The sequence below is a fragment of the Vombatus ursinus genome, unplaced genomic scaffold (genome assembly GCF_900497805.2).
Source record: "Vombatus ursinus unplaced genomic scaffold, bare-nosed wombat genome assembly UNPS02014171.1, whole genome shotgun sequence".
In the NCBI taxonomy this organism is placed as follows: domain Eukaryota; kingdom Metazoa; phylum Chordata; class Mammalia; order Diprotodontia; family Vombatidae; genus Vombatus; species Vombatus ursinus.
This window is the reverse complement of record NW_020953949.1, coordinates 4,798,560-4,821,666: the sequence shown is the minus strand read 5'-3', so window position 1 is coordinate 4,821,666 and position 23,107 is coordinate 4,798,560. Positions and strand designations below refer to the sequence as shown.

The 23,107-nt window shown below is 37.7% G+C and overlaps 1 protein-coding gene across 2 annotated transcripts in view; it reads left to right on the top strand.

The window, feature by feature from the left end:
- Positions 1–22,005, top strand: part of CLUAP1 (clusterin associated protein 1) — a 45,097-nt gene extending 23,092 nt beyond the window's left edge. For both annotated transcript variants that reach the window (XM_027859725.1, XM_027859726.1), the window contains 4 exons: positions 8,431–8,503; positions 14,310–14,417; positions 18,031–18,086; positions 21,352–22,005. In XM_027859725.1, the coding sequence (XP_027715526.1) occupies positions 8,431–8,503; positions 14,310–14,417; positions 18,031–18,086; positions 21,352–21,501 (387 nt within the window). In that variant the 3' untranslated portion in view covers positions 21,502–22,005. The remainder of the gene's footprint in view (positions 1–8,430; positions 8,504–14,309; positions 14,418–18,030; positions 18,087–21,351) is intronic.
- The last annotated feature ends 1,102 nt before the right edge of the window (positions 22,006–23,107 follow it).

Below are 23,107 nucleotides of genomic sequence, written 5' to 3'. Positions count from 1 at the left end.
ATTTTTATCTAAATAATGACTTAACCAGGAGAAAATTAATAGGGGACTCACCTGCACATAATAATAATAATCATATTAACTCACCTTCATATAAGGTTTGCAAAGATGTTCTGTGTATATTATCACGTTTTGATCCACATGGCATCCCCAGAGGTAGGTCTTCTTATCCCCATTTTATAGAGGAGGAAACTGAGGTTCAGCGAGGTTAAGTGATGTGGCCAAGGACATTAACTATGTGCTGGAGGGAGGATGAGAGCCCAAGAATTTTTGCTTCAAGTCCAATGTATCATCCTCTATAACATGCTGTCTCTGTTTTCAGTCTTTGCTAAGAGCTAAGCAAGAAGACATATGTTTAAGCTGTAGCAGGAGAGATTTAGGTTAGATGCCTGGAAAAACTTCTTAACTCTTAAACATTAGCAATAATCCCACCTTAATCTGTGTAGCACTGTATAATTTACAAAGAGCTTTTACAAAAATTCATCCTCTCATCTGACTTTCATAACCACTCAATGGAAGAACTTGTTATATCATTTTGCAAATGGGAAAAGGCTCCTGTTGGGATATACTTCATCCTCAACTGAATTAATTAATTGAAATTCAATGAGAAAATTATAATGGTCATTGTTATTTGAGTGATTTTCTTCAACCTGGAATCAGCAGAGGAGAAAATAGTAGTGTTTTACTTTACTGCTTTTCATCCAATGCAGTATCAAGTCCCTCAAATATCAGGATAAGAGTGTTTTTTCCCTTCAGTTTGCCTTTTGTTCTAGAAAATAAACCTTAATAATCTTTTGCTGAATGATAAGTATTACTTTTGTGTCTCTTTATGACTGTGTGGTGTAATTTAATCAGTCTGGGGAAATGAGTATCTGAAGTGGATTAGATTAAATCCAAATCCTAGGCCTGAATCTTTCCTCCGTGCCTTGATCAAAGCCTAAGGACCACTAGAAGAGTTAATGTCACTGAAAGACCTAAGGCATATGTACTAGGGAGAGGAAAAAGAGGAAAAAGAAAGAAAGTTAATGAATAGGTTAGGAGGAATTGAAAATTAAGAAAAAAACTGGTTTAGTAAAAATTCATAAAAAATTTTTCTCAATTAGTGAATTGCTGAGTCAACTTTTATTTTTATATTACAGTAAGTTATTTTGCTCTCACTCCTTAACAAACAAAAAACCCCATCAAAAACGAAGAGAGAGAAAGGCAAAAGAGGAGAAAAAAGGAAAAGCAGTGAATAATAGGGCATCACCAGTTGCCTCCAGTATTACTTAGTATCACCCAGGCTAATGATTGCCTCCTCTGCCTTAAGTGAAGATATTTCATTTCATCTAGATAAATTGTTGAATTTTGATAATCTTTCGTGCCTTAAAGTTCCTTAGCATTGGTCTCTATTAAACCTGATGCCTCTTATCACATTTATGCAAACCTAGACTGTATCTTAGTTATATTTGTGTCTCCTATAGTGTCGAGCATAGAGAATCATGCATAATAAGGATTCAACAAATGTTTGTTGAAGGAGTGAATATCCTAATTCACTCCTAAAGGAGTGAAAGTACTATGTGTCTTGGGGAATAGGTATTCTAAAGTGCCCATGAAAAATTCTCTGTCACTACTTAGATCTTTGATTTCTCTCTCCATATTTTTCTCCTCAAAGTCTTCTTACTATCCTCCTGGCCCTGCTTTAATACCTAATTACTCAAAGTTTATCATTTGATGTATAAAACAGAGAATATGAAAATCTCTCTTTCATTCTCCCTTGATAGTAGCTTCTTCATTGAAACTCTAATTTCACTGATGTGGGTATTCCCTTCATGCTTATCACAACTAATCTACACTGTATCCTATTTTATCCATCTTCTCCCAAAAATCCTTCACGGAAATCTACCCAGCCTGCTGGAGGTCTTCATCTAGCTCAGTTCTCAACATGTGACCAGTCTACCTCCTTTCTGATTATGTTTCCTTACTGGTACCCTTATACCACTTCTTGCATATAGGTTATCATTGGTAATATATTGCAACCTACTTGTGCCCAGTAGGTATCTTTCTGTTTACCTTTGGGTTACACACTTTTAATGAGTTACTAGTGTTCTAAGATTCACAGTCATACAGCATTTCTAGGAGAACATTTCTGTTAAAAAGATGGGCTTTTGTGATGAAGAGAGAACATAGAGAGAGAACACGATGAGAACATTAAAAAATGATTGTGCAGTTTCCCAAATGCAGTCCAGCTTCCTTTCTTCCTCTTTTTCAGTTCTGAGCCCAACTCATTGCCTATCTGCATTACCTGCCCCAAATACATGTACTGTTCTACTAACCATTGGATTGGGCTTCTACTTATATAGCCCAGAAAATAGATATTTTTCATAGTTTAGTTTTTTAGTTTGTACTGTTAAGCTGTTTTCTTTTGAGTAATCACGGATCCTATTGGGGATCTTGTAATGCAGCTTTATGTTCTGGAGTTTGATGCAATCACATAATATCACCATAATATCAAGCAGAAGCATATGGAAGATTTTATCATCCTTAAAGAATCCCTTTTCCATTTGGACTCAAGGTGCCATAACAGTGACATATACCTTTGGCAAGCATATATCTCCCTGTTTTATCTCTTGCTTTTGCTGTTAATTCAACTCCAACAAACATTTATCCAGTACCTACTGCATGGCACTGTACTTGGGGCTAGGGATATGAAAACCAAAATGCAGAACAGTGCCTGCTTTCAAGGAGTTTACATTTTATTGGGGGAGGGTGATACTTCATGCTCTCAGATAAATACATACAAGATAATTTCAGGAGAAAAGGAGCAATGACACTTAGAGGGATGAAGAAAAACTTCTTATGGAAGGAGTCAACTTAGCTGAACCTTGATGGAAGCTAAGAATTTTGAGAGGCAGAATTGAAGTGGGACTACATGGGACAACATAGCCTGTATGAGAGCACAGTGGCTGGAAATGGAATGTGGAGTTTGGGGAATAGTTAATAAACCAGTCTTGTGAGATTAAGAAGTAAGTCTGGAAAGGGAGGTGGTGGCCAAACTCTGGAAGGCCCAAGATTCCTGGCTGAGGGAGTTTGTATTTTATCCTAGAGGCCATAGAGAATCACTGAAGCTTTTTTGTTTTCTTTTTATTGTGGAAGTAATATGCATGTTAGGAAAATTAATTTGGCAGCTACGTGGAGAATGGATCAGTACTCAGAGGGCCAGTGAGCAGGGGTACCCCTGATTTCATTTCTCCAGGAATCTGTTATTAGCATATTCACAAAAGACCCCTTGTAGGAAGGTCTTTTTTAAGGTTACCTTTTGCTGTATTGAGTCAAATGGTTTTTTTTATTATCAACAAACAAAACCACAGTGAGACCTTATATGATCTGCACCTTTCAGTCAGGTGTGTTACTCTAAAGACATGGTCTTTTGCAAAAAAAATAATTTACAAAAGTCTATATATTTTCACCAAGAATATCCTTGAAAGGAACATAGCTCATAAAGACATTATAAAGATAAGAAAATAGGTAATTAGTTGAATAGTTATTGGTGTACTTGTGAGCACCCTTTTTTCCCTATAGTAATAGCTTTGATTTTTTTTCAATTCCTTTGGTATCTTTCTCTCCCTAAGAAATGATCCTTTAATGCTTTCAAGATTGTGGCATCTCATGCATAGTTTCTCAGTTTGTACTTGGTCTCATCCAGCTGGTCTTCCCAGTTTGGTGGTCTTAAATACCAATTCTAGTTCCTCATGGAACACTTCAGGGGCTGATGTGTGAGAGTCTAAATATAATGGTTCTTCTGTCACTGATGATGAAAATTCCATTTAATTTAATAAGTATTTTAAAACACCTACTAAGTGCCAGGTACTGAGGATACAAAGACAACAAAGGAACAGTCCCTGCCCACAGGGGTCTTACATTCTACTGGGGGAAACAACATGTACACAAATAATTAAATACTTTATACAAAGTCATTCTAGGCATCTACAATACTAATAATTGAGAAGATGAAGAAAGGTCTCATGTAGGAAGTGGCACCTAGGTGAGCCTTGAAAAAAGCTGAAGATCCCCAAACTTGAGGTGAGGAGGGAGAATATTTCTAGGTGTGAGAGACAACCTTTATAAAGGTTGTGGAGGGGGGTAATGGGATTTCACAGATGGAGAACTAGGATGTAAGCCAGTTTGACTGGAACAGGGTGAAAAGGTACTGCCTTGATATGAAATCAATCTGGAAAGATAGATTGGAGCCAGATTCTGAAAGATTTTAATTCCAAACAAAGAAGTCTATATTTTTTCCTCAGGGAAATAGGGAGCTACTGAAGCCCCTTGAGCAGGGAAATGACATGGCTATTCCTATACTTTGGAAATATCAATTTGGCAGCTGTTTGGAGAATGGTCAGACCAGAAGCCTGGTTCTTCCTGCAATAGGAGGCTACTGAAATCATCCAGACAAGAGGCAAACTAGGATTGAGACTGTATGTGTTGAGAGAGAAGGGAATAATAGATGCAAGAGATATTGTGGAGACCAAATCAATGATGCTTGGCAGCTTATTAGATGTGAGGGTCGAGGGAGAGAGAAGAGTCAAGGATGATGACACTAAAGGGCAAATCTGAGTATTTGGAAGGGTAGTGGTTCCATCAACAGAAGTGGGGAAGTTTTGAGGATGGATAGGTTTTGGAGAAAATATGTTAGGAGTTTTTGCAGATGATACAATGACTGACTTAGAGAACTCTAGAGAATCAAATAAAATTACTTCAGACAGCCAATAACTTAAGCAGTGTTGCTTAAACATCAACAAAATAAAACATCAAAAATTTTTTATATTACCAACAAAACCAAGCAGCAAGAAATAGGAGAAAGTCCAAAATAACTATGCAATATATAAAATATTTTGACTTCTTGCCAAGATACATATAGGAACTATGTGAATACAAATAAAAAACATTCTTTATAAAATGAAGACCTAAATATTTGGAGAAGTACTAATTTCCCATGGGTTGGCAGAGCCAACATAATAAAAATGACAATACTACCTAAATTAATTTACTTATTCAGTGCCATACCAGTCAAACTACCAAAAGATTACTTCTAGTCCTAGAAAAAATAACAATGAAATTCATTGGGAGGAAAAAAGGTAAAGAATCTCAAGGGAAATAATGAAAAAAGGAGAGGGGGGAGCTAGCAGTACAATCTCAAATTTTACTACATAGCAGTAATCATTGAAATTATTTGGTATTGGTTAAAAAATAGAGGGGAAGGTACAGAGGTCAACCAGTGAAACAAATTAAATACACAAAATACAGAAGCGAACATAGTAGCATACATAGTGCTTGATAAACCCAAAAGCCTCCAACTGTTGGGGAAAGGACATGCTATTTTTAAAAAAATACTGGGAAAACTAGAAAAAAACTAACAGAATTTGTATATAGACTAACACCTCATACCAAGTGCCAATGTAAGCTCTAAATAAATACACGACAGATGTAAAAAGTCCTGTTATAAATTAAAGGATCACGGAAGAGTATACATTTCATAATAGATAAAGGAAGGAGGGTTTATGACTAAATAAGAGAGAGGATCATAGATGATAAAATGGACACTTTTGTTTACATAAAATTAAAGTTTTTGCGCAAATGAAACGAATACAGTTAGAAATTAGAAAAACATTTAACTGGGGAAAAAATCTTAGCTGCAAGTTAAAAAAAATAAGATCTAATAACCAAGATATATAAAGAGCTGATTCAAATTTAATAGAGCCATTTCTCAACAGACAAATGGTCAAAGGAAATAAATTGGAAATTTTCAAAAAAAAAATCCAAGCTATCAACAACCACATGAAAAAATGGTCCAAATTGCTAATTAAATATGGAAATTAAAGGAACTCTGAGGCACCACATTACACTGATCAGATTGGCAAAGCATTTTTTTTTAAAAAGGAAGAAAAAGAAATGAAAGAAAAGATGGTCATTAAAGCAGTTTTAAAAATAAACAGACAAGGGGGAGCTAGGTGGCGCAATAGATAGAGCTCCAGCCTTGGAGTCAGGATGACCTGAGTTTAAATCCAACCTCAGATACTTGAAACTTACTACTAGCTGTGTGACCCTGGGCAAGTCATTTAATAATTGCCTCACCAAAAAAACCCCCCAAAACCCCAAACAAACAAACAAACAAACAAAAAAACCCAGACAAGAACAGAAAGGAAGCCAAAGGGAATTACTAATAAGCAGGATAGCTTTGAAAGTTATGTTGAATGTTGAAATCTATTATATATGTTGAAATCTATTATATACTTATATACAAAATGTTGAATGTATTATATACTTAGAAAGAAAAGAAAGTACTATATAATAGAGATCTGCATTTTCTTGTACATTCCTCTTTTTCTGTTCTAATGTGTATATGAAAATGCTCATTTTATGTGGAATATGTGATAGGAGTTCCATTTTTGGACATGAGATGCCTATTGTACATCCATGTAGAGACATATACCAGTAGACAGTTGGTAACACTGGATAGGAATCCGGGTAAGAGATTGGGCTAGATATATAAATTTGGGAGTTATTTGCATAGAGAGAATAATTAAAGCCTTGGGAATTGATGAGGTCACCAAGGAGAATACCCAGAGAGAGAAGAGGTAAAGAGAGAGCCTTCCAGGCAGAGGATGATGAAGCAGCAAAGGGTACTGAGAAGTAGTGTTCACAAAAACAGGAGAAGAGCTGAAAGGGTAGTGTCTGAGAAGCCAAGAGAAGAGAAAGCATCTGAAAGGAGGGTGTAGTTGGTAGGGTCAAAAACTGGAAAGACGTCAAGTCAGAAAGGCCATTTGACTAAGCTGTTTAGGTAAAGCTTAGAGAGGACAGTGTCAGTCAAATGGCAAAATCAGATATTGCAATTCAGCAGATTACGGAGAAAGTAGAGGAATAAGGAAATGGATGCAACAAGTGAAGATGACCATATTTAGGAGTTTGGCTGTGAAAGGGAGAAAAGGTATAGGTCAGTAACATAAGGAGAGGGCAGGTCAAGGGAAGATTAAGGATGGGGATATCAAGACAACCAGGGGATATGAGATTGAAGATGAGAGAAAGAGGGAATGATTAGGGGAAACTCTCAGAGGAGATGAAAGAAAATGGGATCCAATAAAGAGGTTAGCCTAAGTGAAGAGAAGGACTCATCTGAGCAGAGGAGGAGAGACTGAGAAATGATGAAGAGGAGAGGGTCTGAGGGATGGAGGAGGGGAGAGAAGAGGAAGCTCACAGGGTGTGCAACCTCTGTTTTCTCCATTAATATAACATATGAGTCAAGAATGAGTCCTCTGCTGAGGAGAGAGGAAGTTTAGCCATGAATCTTTTTAGAGAGATTGTATCAGCTGTCTCTTATTTGCTCTTGACAATAGCCAGAGTCTCTTTTTGTAATAGACCTAAAGCATAACCGTTCTTCGTGTGTTTGTTTGGAGTAAATCACACCTTTTAAAGACATTTTAAAACTTTGAACTTAACCAACGCCAGCTAAGATGGACCTTTCCGCCTTGGAAGCAGAACAGAAAGAAACTTGTGAATGAGCAGCACATCTGCACCCCTTGCCCTTCTTTCCCTCCACCTGGACAGCAGAGTAGTTAACTTGTTATTTTCAAAGCTGTTCTGCTGGACCTTTACTTCAACTTTCTACTACTAATAGTTAAGGCTGATACCTCCTTCCTCTCCATCCTGCCTAGCCACAACTTTTGTGGATGAAATTATGGTGCATTAGACAGGGTCCTGGATTTGGATGTAGGTTTAAGTCCTAGCTCTGCCACTTACTGGTTGCAACCCCTGTGACCTTGGGCAGGTCACCTAACCAATCTCTTTGGGCTAATTTGCTCATGTATAAAATGAGAGAATTAGATTAGATGCCTCCTTAAGAACTTTTCCAACTCTAAATTTATGATCTTATAAAATTGTGAGGTAAAGTAGGAATGGAAGAAATATCAATGAATTTAGGTGCTAAGGATACAAATACGAAAGTGAGATAATACCTGCCCTCAGGAAACTTACTTTCTATTTGTGTTCTATGGTGTGTTCACAGATAACTAAATATAAGATATATACAAAATGCACAGTGCTGTGAGGGTTGAAAGGGTGGTACCAACACCTGAGGGAATCAGGAAAGGCCTCTTGAGGGGAGTCTTGAAGGGATATAGGGGTTCCAGGAGGTAGAAGTGATGAGGAAGAGTATTCCAGGCATGGAATATCCCATCATGCTAAATTTTAATACTTGAAGGAGATGAACTCAAGTGTTTTTTTTTTAGGGTTTGTGTTATTTGTGTGGGTACATGTATACACAGATACATGAATTATCTAATTTTGGTTTTGGTCTCTTTGTAGGGCTCTTGGCTTTAATATTTATTAAAGAATAATACAAACTGCTTTTTGTTTCATCCTTAACTGTTTTGCTTCTTGTTTGTTATCTTCCTCCAGGAGGCTGAAAATACCTTACGGCTAATGCAGAATAAACTTAAGGAAGAAGAAAAGCGACTGCTCAAGAGTGGGGGTAAGGTTACCATCTTTAGATAGAACTGCTTATATTAGACATTGTCAGCGGGTCAGAACGGCGTGCATTTATTTAGTGTGTACTGTGTGCTAGACATTGTGCTAAGACCTGGGAATACAAAGACAAGCAGAAAGAAAGACAGTCCCTGCCCTCAAGAAGCTTACATTCTAATGGGGAAAGACAACAATAGTAGGGAAAGTTCAGACTCAAGACTACAACCTGGAGGGGAATGAGAACATGGCTGGCCTTAGGGTCCTTAAATTGGAGGTTCTGGGAGGAGCTAGTCAGTAAGAGGGAGAGAACATAAGGACAGAGGTTACTTTGACTGTGAGAAGTTCAACAGTGAACTGGGTGATAAGGGACAAAGTAAGGATGCCCATTACAATTACTACTACCACTACCACTACTACCACCACTACCACCACCACCACTACTACTACTACTACTACTACTACTACTACTGATACTACTAGTACTGGTACTACTACTACTACAACACCACATAGTACTAGAAAGCTATACAGTGCTAATGCTAATGCTTGTTATAGCTATAAGACAAGAAAAAGGAATTGAGAAAGTAAGCATAGGCAAAGAAAAACAAAATGATCACTTTATGCAGATACGATGGTATACTGAAAGAACCCTGGCAAATCAGCTAAAAAATGAATTGAAATGACTAATAATCAGCAAAGTTATAGGACATAAAATAAATCCATATGAATCATCAGCATTACTGGTTATTATCAACAAAACCCAGCAAGAAGAAATAGAAAGAGAAATTCCATTCAGAATAACTAAAGGATATATAAGATATTTGGGAGTTTACCAAGACATACCCAGGGACTATATCAATCTAACTACAAGCATTTTTTGCCAAGATAACATTGTTCAACAAACATTAAGTGCTTACTATGTGCAAGGCTCCATGTTAGAACTACAGATGCACAAATAAAGAATACATAGTCTCTGTCCTCAAGAAGCTTATCATTTAGTAAGAGAAATAAGACATGGTGAATTGATCATTAACTTATGAAATTATGAAATGGCATACCTAGTTCTTTTGGGTTCTCACTGGGAAAGACTACGATGGCAGCAGAAAACAGGACTGTAATCATACTTTAATAATCACAGAGGGTATAGGGACAAACAGCACAGAAAGTACAGAGACAAGTGTCAAAAGAGGCAGGGACAGGGGATGAGATGGTGAAGGAAGGCAGGCAGAGTGAGGAGGAGGATGGGGAGGGGAGAGGCATTTTAGATCTAGGAGCACTTGGCAGCATGGATCAGATGGAGATGAAAGAGGGCTCAGGGCAAAAGTTTGAGAAGTTTGGCTAGTTCATTTCTTCTCCACTGTCTTTTGGTCTTATTTTACTCTTCAGAACATAGAACTTAAACTGTGATCCCTATGCCTACCATTTCTTTGGAAGTACTAACTCATGTATGTGCTTACATTCATGTAGGAGAATTATTTCAGTTTGAGAACTTTGCAGTCTTCATCACTTTTAACTCTAGACCACTTCAGGGATGGGCAACAGTTAAGAAGATGTCTGTCAGGAAAGATCGGGAAAGATGTCTATTCATGATTCTTTCCAGCCAAAATTTCTTAGTACTCCATCTACTTCCTTATGTGTAAGGAATGTCATCCTGCTGTGAATTAGGATGCCTTAGGCACCCTTTTGTGCCCTATCCCAGGAGGAGGCAAGATCTTCTTTGACACCCTGTCCTTCAACACAGAACTCAGATGTATACCTCTGGGAGATAGTGGTATTGATAGCCATTATAACTCAGGTCACTCATAGGCTGCAGGAATTCCTGTCTAGGGAGAAAAGCTGGCAGACTATAGACAGTTGCTTATATCCTTCATGTCATAAATCTGGTTGAAGGGAGAGGAATCAGAGAACTTTATATCTGAAGGAGTCAGGAGATCATGCTGTCCAGCTCCCTGCCTTCTAGCAGGTGAATTCTATCACATACTCTCACCTCAGCATTCTAAGAAGCTATAACACATGAAGACATGGAGTCCTGAGTCCCATCGAAAGTTGCATCTCATATTCTCATATTCATTATTTATGCTAACATTGCCTTACAGTATCACTTCTACAGCTTATAAAATTAAAAATTTTCCTTTTGCTGATGAGCTTTGTAAATAGTATGAGCAGATCTGTTAAGGAACTATTCCAGTAGTGTGCTGGAAGGTAGCTACCTCTCACTTACAAACCTGCTTTGTTACTCAGATCTATGCTCCCCTGACTATAGTTTTGGGGCAGCTCAATACAAAGGTCATTTTATTTGAGGTTGCCTGTGACTGGCTGTCCCGCACCCATCAATTAATTGTTCAATAAGCATTTATTAAGCATCTGCTATGGATCAGGCACCACACTAGGTGCTGAGGATACAAAGACAAAAATGAAACGGTCTTTGTCCTCAAGAAACTTAGATTTATAAAGCAATGAATACACAAAGTAAATGGGAAGTAATTTGAGGAGGGGAAGGCATTATAATGCTGGGGGATGAGAACAGTCCTGTTATAAAAAATGAAATTTGAGCTGAATTTTGAAGAAAGGTATTCCGAGAGGCAGAGTTGAGGAAGAAATGAATCCCAAGAATGAGAAAAAACCTGTGAAAAGACCCAGAAATGGGAGATACTAGCTTTCTTTTGATGCTTTTGAAGTGAGTAGCTTTCATTGCCAGGGGCAACAAATGCTACTTGAGAGTGGACTTCCAGAGAGGCACAGAGAGTTTTCTGCCTTTTATGCTGATGACATTCTGTGGTACTTGTGCCTTCTCATATACATTTGGGGTTTTTTTATACCTTTTACATGAATTCATGCTAAACATCACTTCCAGTAAACTTGTCAAGTAAGACTGAAATTTTGGATTTCCAAAGGTAAACTTTATACAGCTCTGCAAGGATTCAGCACTTACAGATTGTGAACTTTTAGAGGATAGAGAGGTCCTTAGAGTTCTTGAAACAGCCCAGAAATTTCCAAAAATACATCTTGTTTCTTTAGTCCATCCCCAAACAAAGATCTTTTTGTCTCTATACCTGAGCACGCTCTCTCCCAATTTCCCACCTCCCATCTATTACCCAGTTCTAGTGAGCTGGCTAAGGCTTAATCACCTTTCTCAGGCACCTAAGGATTCTATAATAAATAGTAACAGCTAACATTTACATAGCTCTTTTAAAGAACTTTATTATCTCTTTATATCCTCATCACTCTGAGAGGTAAATATTATTAAGTATGGTGGAATTATAGCTGAGGAGTTAGTGAATGTGACCTGCAGCTTTTATTATGCTAGGGCTTCTGCATATGGCAGACTCAGGTTTCTGAACCCAATGCCTTATATTGGAGATATCTTTGGCTCTCTATAAGATTGTATCATTCTTGGAAATGTGTCATCGAAGTGATAAAAGTATTGTAAGAGTTTTAGACCTGGAGGAGACATGAGAAATAATATTGTTCAGTTGTTACAGTGATGATGGCTGCATAGAAGTGAACATAGCCCATTAGCACCCAATGTTAACCACGTTGTCTAATTTTTGCAACTCTTCAGTTTAATGTATGGCGCTGATAACTGATTTCAGCAAAAATACATATTGGTTTTAATTAACTTTCTTAGATACACAACCTTTAATGGTTTGCTTTGAAATACATTTCTTTCAACAGAAAATAATTATTGGGACGAAAAAGTACATATTGATTTTGATCAAAAGTTTAGGGTGTCTTTTGACTTATACTGCATAGTATAATAACTTTGATGTTACTGGATTTTGCTAAATGAAGTAAAAAATTAAACTGAGTTTTCAAAGTTATATTACTTGTTAGTATTTGTTGACCTGGGTTCAAATCTGTCATTATTTGTACGAGTTTAGACAAATCACTTTATCTCCCCAAGCCTTGTTTTCCTGTGGAAAATCCATAGAACAAAGGGGTTGGCCTCTGAGGACCCCTCCCACTCTAGATCTGTGACCATGTAACTAAACTTGGCCGTCTCCTTTAAAAATGGGTGATGAAAGAATATAAAGACAGCCATAGGCATCAATCAGTCAGTATTTATTAAGCATCTGCCATGTGCCAGGCACTGCCAAGGGCGTGGCATGCATGGAGCATGGGTACCCTACCCAATCTGGGAAACGTTTCTGTTGGCCCTTCTCCTTCCTTTCTGTGTTCTCTACATGTTTGTGAATGTGGGTCAGATTTGTTGCTTTGAAGTCTTTGGAGGAAGCTGTAAAATGCTTTTCTTTTTGGACCTAGTTCTTCCTGGTGTTTCTCAGGGTACAAGAGCATTTTCTTGGTGACTGAGAAAAAGAGGGAACTCGATCTCAACACCCCTTATTCTGCCAGGCCCCACATGAGGCATTCTTAGAGAACCACTTGATTATTTTCCTGTGCATTTGGTGCTGATGATTATCTCTCCATCACACTGTACAATAGTTAGTGGCTGAACAAAAGCTGTTTTTAATTGCTTCTACCTTAAGTTAGCCTCTGGTGCCTCATTGTCATCTAGAAGTTACTCTGGATTCCCCAAAGCTATAATAATAGACCGCAAATTCTGGCAAGTATATGCTGCAAGGCTGTGCCAGATCAGTAAATCAGTTAATAGACATTTAGTAGGCACCTGCTACATGCTAGGCCTGTGCTAAGTGCAGGTAAAGACTTGTGTGTTTGTTATTCAAGCATTAGCCTAGCTAACTTTGGAGAGACTTCTCACTAGAATTTTGGCCACTAGGTGAAGCTTTTCGGTAACATCAGTTTGGAAAGCACCATCAAAAAGTCATGAAGAGGTTATCACTGGAAGGGATACCCTCACTGATAAAATTATTAATCTTGTAAAGTATTAAAGTCAATCAGCAGACCCTAGGATTAGGTTCCAGATAGAAGTATGTGGAATCAGGATTGACACCATCTGAATCTTGAGATGGTTGTCTTTCCCGTCCTAGGCCATTCCCCTAAATAGCCATTTGTGACCATGTAAGAAGATAAACCAAGAGTAGTTATTCTCTCTTCATGCAGTAGGTATAAGATCCTTTCTTTCTTTGCAGTCCAAACAATTCCTATTGTACATGTGCTAGCCCAACAGTTCAGTAACCCAAAAGATTATTCACAGAATGTCAAACCGTTACTATAGTTATTATAAAATCATCCATAAGGTGACTTTAAGACATATCTTTGCAATTTTCTTCATTAGAAATAATCACTAGCATCAGATATTGGCTTCTGGAAGTGACCATCTCCTCCTTGGTGAAAACTATGAATGATGGTCCTTTTATACTTTTCTAGCTTATCCCTTATTTAACCAAAGGCCCAGTTCATCCTGACACTAGTATCTTTACGTATTTCATCTTTCTAATTATCATTTTGATTGAAGAGTTAAAGTTGTCTGCACATAATTTGGGAATGAATTTAGCCAATACCACACTGTTTTTCTTTTCTTTCTTAGAAACTAATTTGGAATTTTTAGTCATCAGTGGCAACCTGGATCATCAGTTTTGGGGTTCTACATACAGAAATTGGTATTTGCAAAAAAATGCATTACTCATAGCCCATCTGTGAGTCTGAGCAGTGCTCCTCCCTGTTTTAAGAGAGAGTCATAATCAGAGTATAACATTGTTTATTGAACACTGACAGGCAAAAACAACAACAATAACAACAAAAACCAATCTCTGTTTCTCACAGATCAGGAAAAAATCTGAGAGGCACTTGAATATTGATCTGTCTTAAAGGTTGGAATTGATTTGTGCCTAGAGGTAATGTGTAGAGGTAAAATAAATGTTGTTGTAACATTTAATTTTTTTGTTATCTAGGTAATGATGATTCAGACATAGACATCCAAGAAGATGATGAATCTGACAGTGAAATGGAAGAGAGACAGTTTTCAAAGCCACGAACAGCCATGGAGGTTTTGATGCAAGGTACCTAGATTTCTTTTACCACTTCCTTTCACCCCTTAGTTAAAAGAAGTTTTCTGGAGCGGTTTGAAAGTCTCCCACTTTTAAATGAAATGTCTGCAAAGTGCTCAGCAGAGTGTCTGGCACATAGGAGGGATTTAATAAATGCTTAGTCTCCTTCCCCTTCCCATTTCCACCACAGAGCCAAGATTGCCCTATGTTAGGACTATATCTGGAGCTCTAGAAGGTCCCCTTTTGGTTGAATTTGCTAGGCCTGCTATCTTGATTTGGCCCACAAACTGCTTATTGATAGTTCTCCTAAATTCTGTTCTACATTATGTAGCCTCCAATGGCAGAATATACATTTTCCCATTTTAGGAACTTACTGAAATCATTTAAGCCACAGGAGGAATTGATTAGCAAAGAAAACTGATAAATTCCCCAGCTAGTAATAATAGCTAACATTTACATAGTGCTTTACACTTTACAAAGGGCTTTCCTCACAAATGTTCTGTGAAGTAGGTGATATAAATATTATTATCCCTTATTTTACAGATGAATGTGTCTTAAGGATTTGTGACTTGCCCAAGGTCTTAAAACTAATAAGTAATTCAACTGGGCTTTGAACACAAGTCTTCTGATTCTACACCTGGGTCCCAATTAGTGTGAATAATGAATCTTGTGAGCTAGTGGCAAAAGTGCACACTATTTGAAGTTATGATTATGTAAAACATGGCAAACGGTTCTAGCCCAGTGGAAATGCATGATGAGAATTCAAATAATGGAATTGCCTCCCAGGACTGTTGTAAGCTCACCCAAATTACCCATGCATAGAATCCCAGAATTGGGAGGGACCTCAGCAATCTCATCTGTATCCAAACAGGAAATCCTCTTGAAAGCATTCTTGACAAGTGATCACACCTTTGGCTTGGAGACCTCTATTATGCCTCTAAGGCACTCCACTTTTCAGCAGCTCTTTTAGGAACATTTAAGATACCCAGACAAAATTGGCCTTCCTATAACTTTTCTGTAACTGGAGCCAGATTGCCCATGATGACTAAAATTTCCTGTGGCTCCTATACCCTTAGTGCAACTATTAGCCCTGCTTTGTTATCTTTCTGTAAGGTCTTTGTTGTGGAGATATAGTTGTTCCTTCCCAAACTTGAATATACAATAATCAGGAATATACAGTAATCTGCATCTGTTTGATAAATAATAATTCTCAATTAGGGCTCCACTGTCTCTAAAAACAGTCATGGCCCATCTCTAGGATCACATTGAAGGTAACATGGCATGTTGGAGAGAGATACCTGAGCCTTGGGGTCAGGAAGACCCAACTGCAAGTTCTCCCTCTGACATATATTGGCTGTGTCACCTGTGCAAGTGACTCATCTTCTCAGTGCCCCAGGCAATTCCCTAAGGTTATAAATTGCAGAGCATATGTGGACCTCCATGGTAGAGAGAGTTTCCTAACTGGGCATACCCTAAACTCTTCTCTGATGCTGTGCTTCTGCCCTGTCAGTATGTCCTTGTTTCAGGTTGGGGAGCACGTGATCGTCTCCTAGGGCAGGAATGATGTCAGCACAGGGCTCTGGCCTTCTGGATGCTCCACAGCCCTATTAATCCATTGTTGTGTCCCACAGTTCTACTGTTTATAGGATCCTAGAGTTAGGATTAGAAGGCATCATCAGAATTACCAAGGCTGACCCCTTGTTTTCCAGAGAGGAGGAAACCACGGCCTGAGAGGATGAGTAACTTGCTAGAGATCAAATAAGTTATATGGATTTGAATCCACATTTCATAGATCCAAATTCAGCACTCCTTTGACTATTTACCACACCATGTTTTCAATTATGTTCTACAGAAATCTGTGTAATAATGAATCATATTTTATTGGTCCAGACATAATGACGAAACGAAATGTGGCATGGTGAAAAAAACATGAATTAGATGCTGGCCTCTGCCTCCAGCTCTTCTGTTATACTACAGCACAGTGACAATGTTGATTGTCCCCAACCAGTGTTATTTTACAATATGTTTTAAGTAACCATACCCCATCATAATATTATAAAACCTCACTGAAACATTGTCCTATCAATCCCCAGGACAGAATTTGGATGGTTAATAACTATGATAATAGCAAGTATTTGGATAGCACTTTAAGGTTGAAAAAATGCTTTATATATCTCATTTGGTCCTCACAATCTGTGAGGTAGGTGGTGTTATTGTCCCCATTTTGCAGATGAGTAAATTGAGGCAGAGAGGTTAAGTAACTTGCCTAGGATCACACACTTATTAAGTACCTGAGGTAGGATTCAGCTTCAGCTTTTCCTGACTCTTAAGTCTAACATTCTATTTACTTACCCTACCCAGTTATTTCTAGCTGTCATCCATTTATTAACTCATTTCAGAGCTGGGGAGAGAGCTAGGCATGCTAGAGAGCTCCCTAAAGAGGCAAGAATACTAGGATTTATATATACTAGGATTGTATACTGTGAGCTCCTTTCCCTGACAACTTGGCCTCTTCTTACCTTTCCAGAATATGCTTCATGATGTTGTTTCATTTAACTTTGTGTTTTCTAAGAAGTAATTAATGATATTAATGAAGAAGGCATCCATAGGGGTAAAATTGAGATTAGGCCTAATGTTTTATTCAGGACAGATATCCTAGTTCAGATAAGACTTCCAACAGTAAGCCATCAACAAACATTTGTTAAGCATAATACTGTATGCAAGGAACTGTATTTGCGAAAAATAAAGGAGGCAATTGATTAAGAAAGGCAACCAATGTTGAGAGAAAAGCTTCAGAAGACAAAGAAAAAGAAACCTGTTAGATTATTAGATGTCATGACGGTAAAGTGGGACTATTTTTTTTTGTAACATCTTCATAGATCTTGGATGCCATTACCATTCATATCAGACCACGGGGGACACCCTAAAGATGGTTGCCCATCCACTGTGGGACAGCAACAATTCTCTTCATCAAATACCACATAAAACATGGGAAATTGGGGGTCCAAGAGGCATTGTTACATGCAAATTTAAAAAAAAAACATGATTACCCACAGTGTTTTGAGAATGGAGAATTTTGGCTCAGTTACTTTTCTAGTCTACTCATTCTTTGCCAGAAAACCTGTTTTGTTTCCATTTTTGTTCTGGGAATATATTTAAAAATTTTAATATACTTTTTCAATTACGTGTAAAAACAATTTTTAACATTCTTTTTTTAAAATTTTGAGTCCAGATTCTCTCCCTCCCTCCCTTTCTCCTCCTTGAGAAGGCAAATAATATGATACAGATTATATATGTGCAGTCATGCAAAACGTATTTCCATTTTAGTCATGTTGCAAAAGAAAACAAAAACAAAAAACAAGAAAAATAAAGAAGGTTTAAAAAGTATACTTCAATCTGCATTAAGGCTCTATCAGTTCTTTCTCTGGAGGTAGATAGCATTTTTTCATTGTAAGTTCTTAAGTCCTAAGAAATTTTAACTCATATTAGTGCCTTTTAATAAAGGTGTGTGTTGTGGTAGATTCTGGGCTAGGTCCTAGAATTTATCTCCTGTCTTAACTTTGTTAGAGTTCATTTCTAAGAACTAGTAGATTTTCGTTATTTCTTTATGTTCTTCTCTCTTTAGGAAGAACCAACAAACGCATCGTGGGCACAATGCAAGGTGGAGAAACTGATGATGATGTAAGTTTAAACTAATCCTATAACATCCTGATTTCCTATACTATTAAAATGCCAGGCCTGGCCTCATAAGAATAGAAAACCTAAGAAGCTAAGCTAGTATCTGGACTGTGAATAATGAGTTTGATTAATTTGACTGGAGATTATTCTTAGCCAAGCTGGTTACTTTATGTCTGGTGAAATTTTTCTTCACTGGCACATGATGTGTTGTTTGCTTATATTATGTATTATTTGCTTATATATCTCATCTTTCATTTTTCAAACAAGCACAATTGCCTTATTTCCCTGCTCACTGGTCATTCCATTCTCACTCTCTGTAGATGGAAGCAGCCCCAACTTACTTAGGATAATATTTAACCTATAATAGCAAGAAATCAATTTAATGCAATTTGATGGGTATTTATTAGGTTCCTACAATGTGCTAGGTGGTAGTATACAAAGACAAAGTAAAAAATGGCCTTTGCCCTCCAGCGGCTGGTTTCCTTCTTCCAGGTTATCCATCCATTCATTCGTTCATTTCGGGGCGGGGGAGGGATCTGGGCTTGCTGAACAACTCATAAGAGACTGGCATAAAACTCTCTGGGATCAGAAAAATGTGAGTTCCTTACTATGACAACCAGCTACCTTGCCAATCATATTGCACATTTCTGTCCTCCACACATCCTGACATCCAGCCACACTATCTATCTGCTGCTCTTCACCCACAATGCTCCATCTCCTATCCCATCTCCGTGCCTTTGCACTGGCTCTCCCCCGTGTCTGAAGGACTCTTCCTCCTCCTCTGCCCCCACCTATTAGAATCCCTAGCTTTCTAGCAGACTCAGCTAACTAGCTTCCCCTCTCGGGTTACCCTCCATCCCTCTTGTGTGCACCTGTTTATATTCCTGTCATCTTCTCCTCTGGAATGTACATTCCCTTAGGATAGGGACTATTTTGCTTATTCTTTGAATCCCCAAAAGGGCTTATTGCTTGTCACCTAGTAAATGCTTAGGAAATGCTGACTGAATGATAATTTACTTGCACCTTTAGCAGTATAACCTTCATCATTATACCGGAAATGTCTTCAGGGTGGTGATTCTTTTTTGGTCTTTGTACTCACCATAGTGCCTTGCATTAATACTGAGTACCTATTACATGAAGGCACTGTCAGGCATTTGGGGTGGTACAGAGAAGAATGATATATTTCTGCCTTCATTAGGGCTATAGAGGGGTATATGACATGCATATAAATAACTGCACTACAATGACATTTGGCATAGGAGGCAGCAGGGCTGAACTCAGATAGAAACAAGGCCCATTAAATCAGACATTAGGATCCCTGTGAGCCACATATTAACTTAGAAAACCACATGTTCATATTATCTGTGCTTTGTTGTATTTTTATTTCTTTTGTTAAATATTTCCCAGTGACATTTTAATCTGATTCAGGCCGCATGCAGTTCATAGCCTGTGTGTTTGACATCTCTGGCATAAGGGATAGAAAGCTGGCCTTCTAGCCAGTACTAAAATAAAGCACAAGACATGGTTCTTTTTCCTCAAGAAACTTACAGTCTCATTGTAATGAAAAAGATGAACATTGATACAGGGTCATAGTATTATAAATTTAGAAGGACCTTAGAAGTCATGTATTTCAATCCCCTTATTTTACAAATGAAGAAACAGAGGCCTAGCGTTAAGTGACGTACCTATGTAATAAATGATATAACCTATTAAGGCAGAAACGTGGTCACTGTCCTCAAAGAAACATGATTTATAACAGTAAATGAAAGATGATGTTAGAGAAAAGGGGTGGAGGAGAAGGGAGAAAAGGACCAGTAGGACTTAAGCTGGGCCTTAAACAAAGAGGAGCAAAAGGCATTCTCTGTGGGAAATCACTCCAGCAGAGATGTAGAGATAGAAATGTGCATGATCTGGAAGTAATGGCCTGACTGATTTGACGGGAGTCGAAGGTGATATAGGGAAGATAAATTGGAGCCAGATCCTGGGGAGCCTTGAATGCTAGGCTGAATTTGGACTTAGAGGCAGTAGGTCAGTATTGAAAGTTTTTGAGCAAAGGATTGACATGTGCAAAGCAGTGTTTAGACCCCAAGATTTATTTGACAGTGTTTTGTGGGATGAAGGCAGGAAAATCAGTTAGAAATTTGACGGTTGTAGTAAGTCCAAAGGTGAGGTGATAAATTAGGAAATCAGCAGTGAGCGTGGAAAAGAAGGGATGGCTGAGGGACACGAGAGTGGAAAGTTTGACTTGGCGCCTGATTGATTTGAGGTGGAGCTCGATGGAGAGTAGGGGATGGCTCCACAGTTTCAGGCTTGGAACAATAGACAAGCACTTTACACACATTATCTCATTTGAAGACTAAGAAGATGAAGCTTCCACTAATAGAAGTAGCAGTCTGGGGAAAGAGTTGTTGGTGGCTGGGGGCTGCTAACTAACCTTTTTGCCTTCCTGTGCATAGCTGATTGCATTATAAATTCATGTAGGCCTAGGCTGTCCAGAATGGGTGTACTGTATACTGTTATTCCATACTTTTTTTTGTCTTCTGTTCATTCGATAATAGTAATGATAATAATAATAGCTAACATCTGTGCATTACTTTAAGGTTTGCAAAGCATTTTACATATAGCACATGTAAATATACCCAAAATAGGCCCAACCTATACATCCCTTCAAAAGATTGCCGCCCTCCCCCATAGACTAGGAGATGGGCTCCTCTCTCCACTTTGCTCCTCATACCTACTTTCCACATTCTCTTCTCTTCTCTAAGTCTAACAAGAATGAAAATGAACATACCCTCAGTTCCATTCAGAATCTTCTTTCATCCATGGATAATAAAACATACTCTCATTTCTACTGCACTTTACAGTTTATAGTGTTGTCCTCATAATAGTGCTTTGAAAAAGAGAGTGTGGATTTTATCCTCAAAATTATTGATGAGGAAACTGAGACCTCAGAGAGACAAAATAACTTCCAAGTGAGATTTTTTGGGTCCCAAAAGCAACTTCCAGGGTAATTGGCTGAAAGCCATGGCATTATATATAACAATAGTAAATCTGATTTATGCTAGGTTTATTGGTCTGGAAATTGATGACTGAAAGCAGTATTATTAATGCAGAGACTTTCATCTATGTATGGGCCTGACTACTTTTCTCCTATGATATGTAGTGCTTTTTTCTTCTGAACTGTTAGGAAAATGGTTGTTGGCTTTTAACTTCCTAACTAGCTAAGAAGTAGAAGGTGTTGTTACATTTGCCATTTTTTTAATTGCAGGAAGATTCCGAGGACAGTGAAATTGATATGGAAGATGATGAAGAAGATGATGATGATTTGGAAGATGACAGCATGGCTCTCTCCCCCACTAAACCAAATCGTAGGGCTCGGAAACCTGAGCCTCTGGATGAGAGTGACAATGACTTCTAGCTTCCTCCTTCTGGCCCCCATGTTAATTAAACACAACATAGGTAAATCTATGATGAGAAGTTTGGGGAAGTAAGATGCGTTATTTTAACTAAATTAGCTGTTCATTATTGAAGACATTCAAGCTGGATCCTCCTTTGCTTAGATTTCATGAGATTTAAACAGGAACCAAAACTACCACCAAATATTTTTTGAATATATTTACCTACTATTTTTGGAAAACAGGATTTCTTTATTATTTCCTATCATAGAGGAGGTACAGAAAGGTCCACAGAATCACAGAGAGAAGAGAAACATAACTAAAACCATTGTGTTACAAGTCAAATCTTAGGAACCACCCCAGGAACAGTTTCCTCCAGTGCATGCTGCTCTCATATGGTTTTAGAATACTGTGGCAACATAACTGATTTTTAAGAGTCTAATTTTTAAGTTTAAAACTCCCTGTGTGCTCTCTGTACCAACTTCTGAATTTTCTTAAATAAACATATTTTTCTAATGTTTCAGTCACAGAGTTGTAGAGTGTCAGAGCTGAATTCATCTAATACAACTAGCATTTTACAAAAAATGAGATTAAGATGAAGAAAGGCTGTGACGTGTGTATGGCTCTGGAGCTCTTGAGCAGAATACCTTGGTTTCTTGAATTCCATCCAATTCAGGGCTCTTTCTGCTATGCTACACTGTCTTTCCCTAATAAGAAATTTAGTAGATTAGTTTCTATCATTGTAGAACGTCGTTATAGGTGAGAAAGACACCTGAAAGCCTTTATATTAGGCTGCAGTTCTGTTTCAGTTTTTCTTCACTTCCATTTCAGCTCACTTAGTATTGAAAAAGATCATGTTCCCCAGGCAACCAGGACCACCTTTTCATCAGATCTGTCTTATTTTTCAGTTATCTGTATTAAATTTGTGAATCTTATTGACCTAGATTTTTCGTTTCCCTGAGACCATGAGATTACCTGTCAGCAAATCTAAAACGTCAGCAGTGGAATTGTAAACCTGTAAAACTTGTAGAATTTTTTTAGACAGCAACCTAGCAGCATGCAGTACAAGTTACAAAGCAATCATACTCTTTGACCCATTACTCCCATTGTTGATAATAACCTCTGAAAGTTATCAGAAGCAAAAAAAAATTGTCTGTTCAAAGATTTTTGTAGCATTATATGCTATCTCAAAAAACTGGAAACAATCTAAGTGTCTGACCACAGGTGGAGTAGTTAAATAAATTATGATACATAAATGGAATGGAATACTACAAAGCAATTAAGACTAATCTGAGGAAGAAAATAAATCCAGACAGTCCTTTAAAATAATACAAAGCTAAAAAAAATACAACCAGAAAAATGAAGTACACATTAACCACAACCATATAAGAGGAGGAGTGAATAAGAATGAATGGACCAACAAAAAACCCTACTTAAGACTTAATGGAATGATTGAAAAATTATGATACTTCATATATCCAAATTAATTGATTTTAAATGTAAATTGTTACTAAGCAGATTTTGTTGGTTGTATCAACATTCAATGTTAAGCATTTGTTCAAATAATCTTTTTAAAAAGAATTTGAGGCGGAAGAGACTTTAGACATCATCTTGTCCAACCGCATTTCA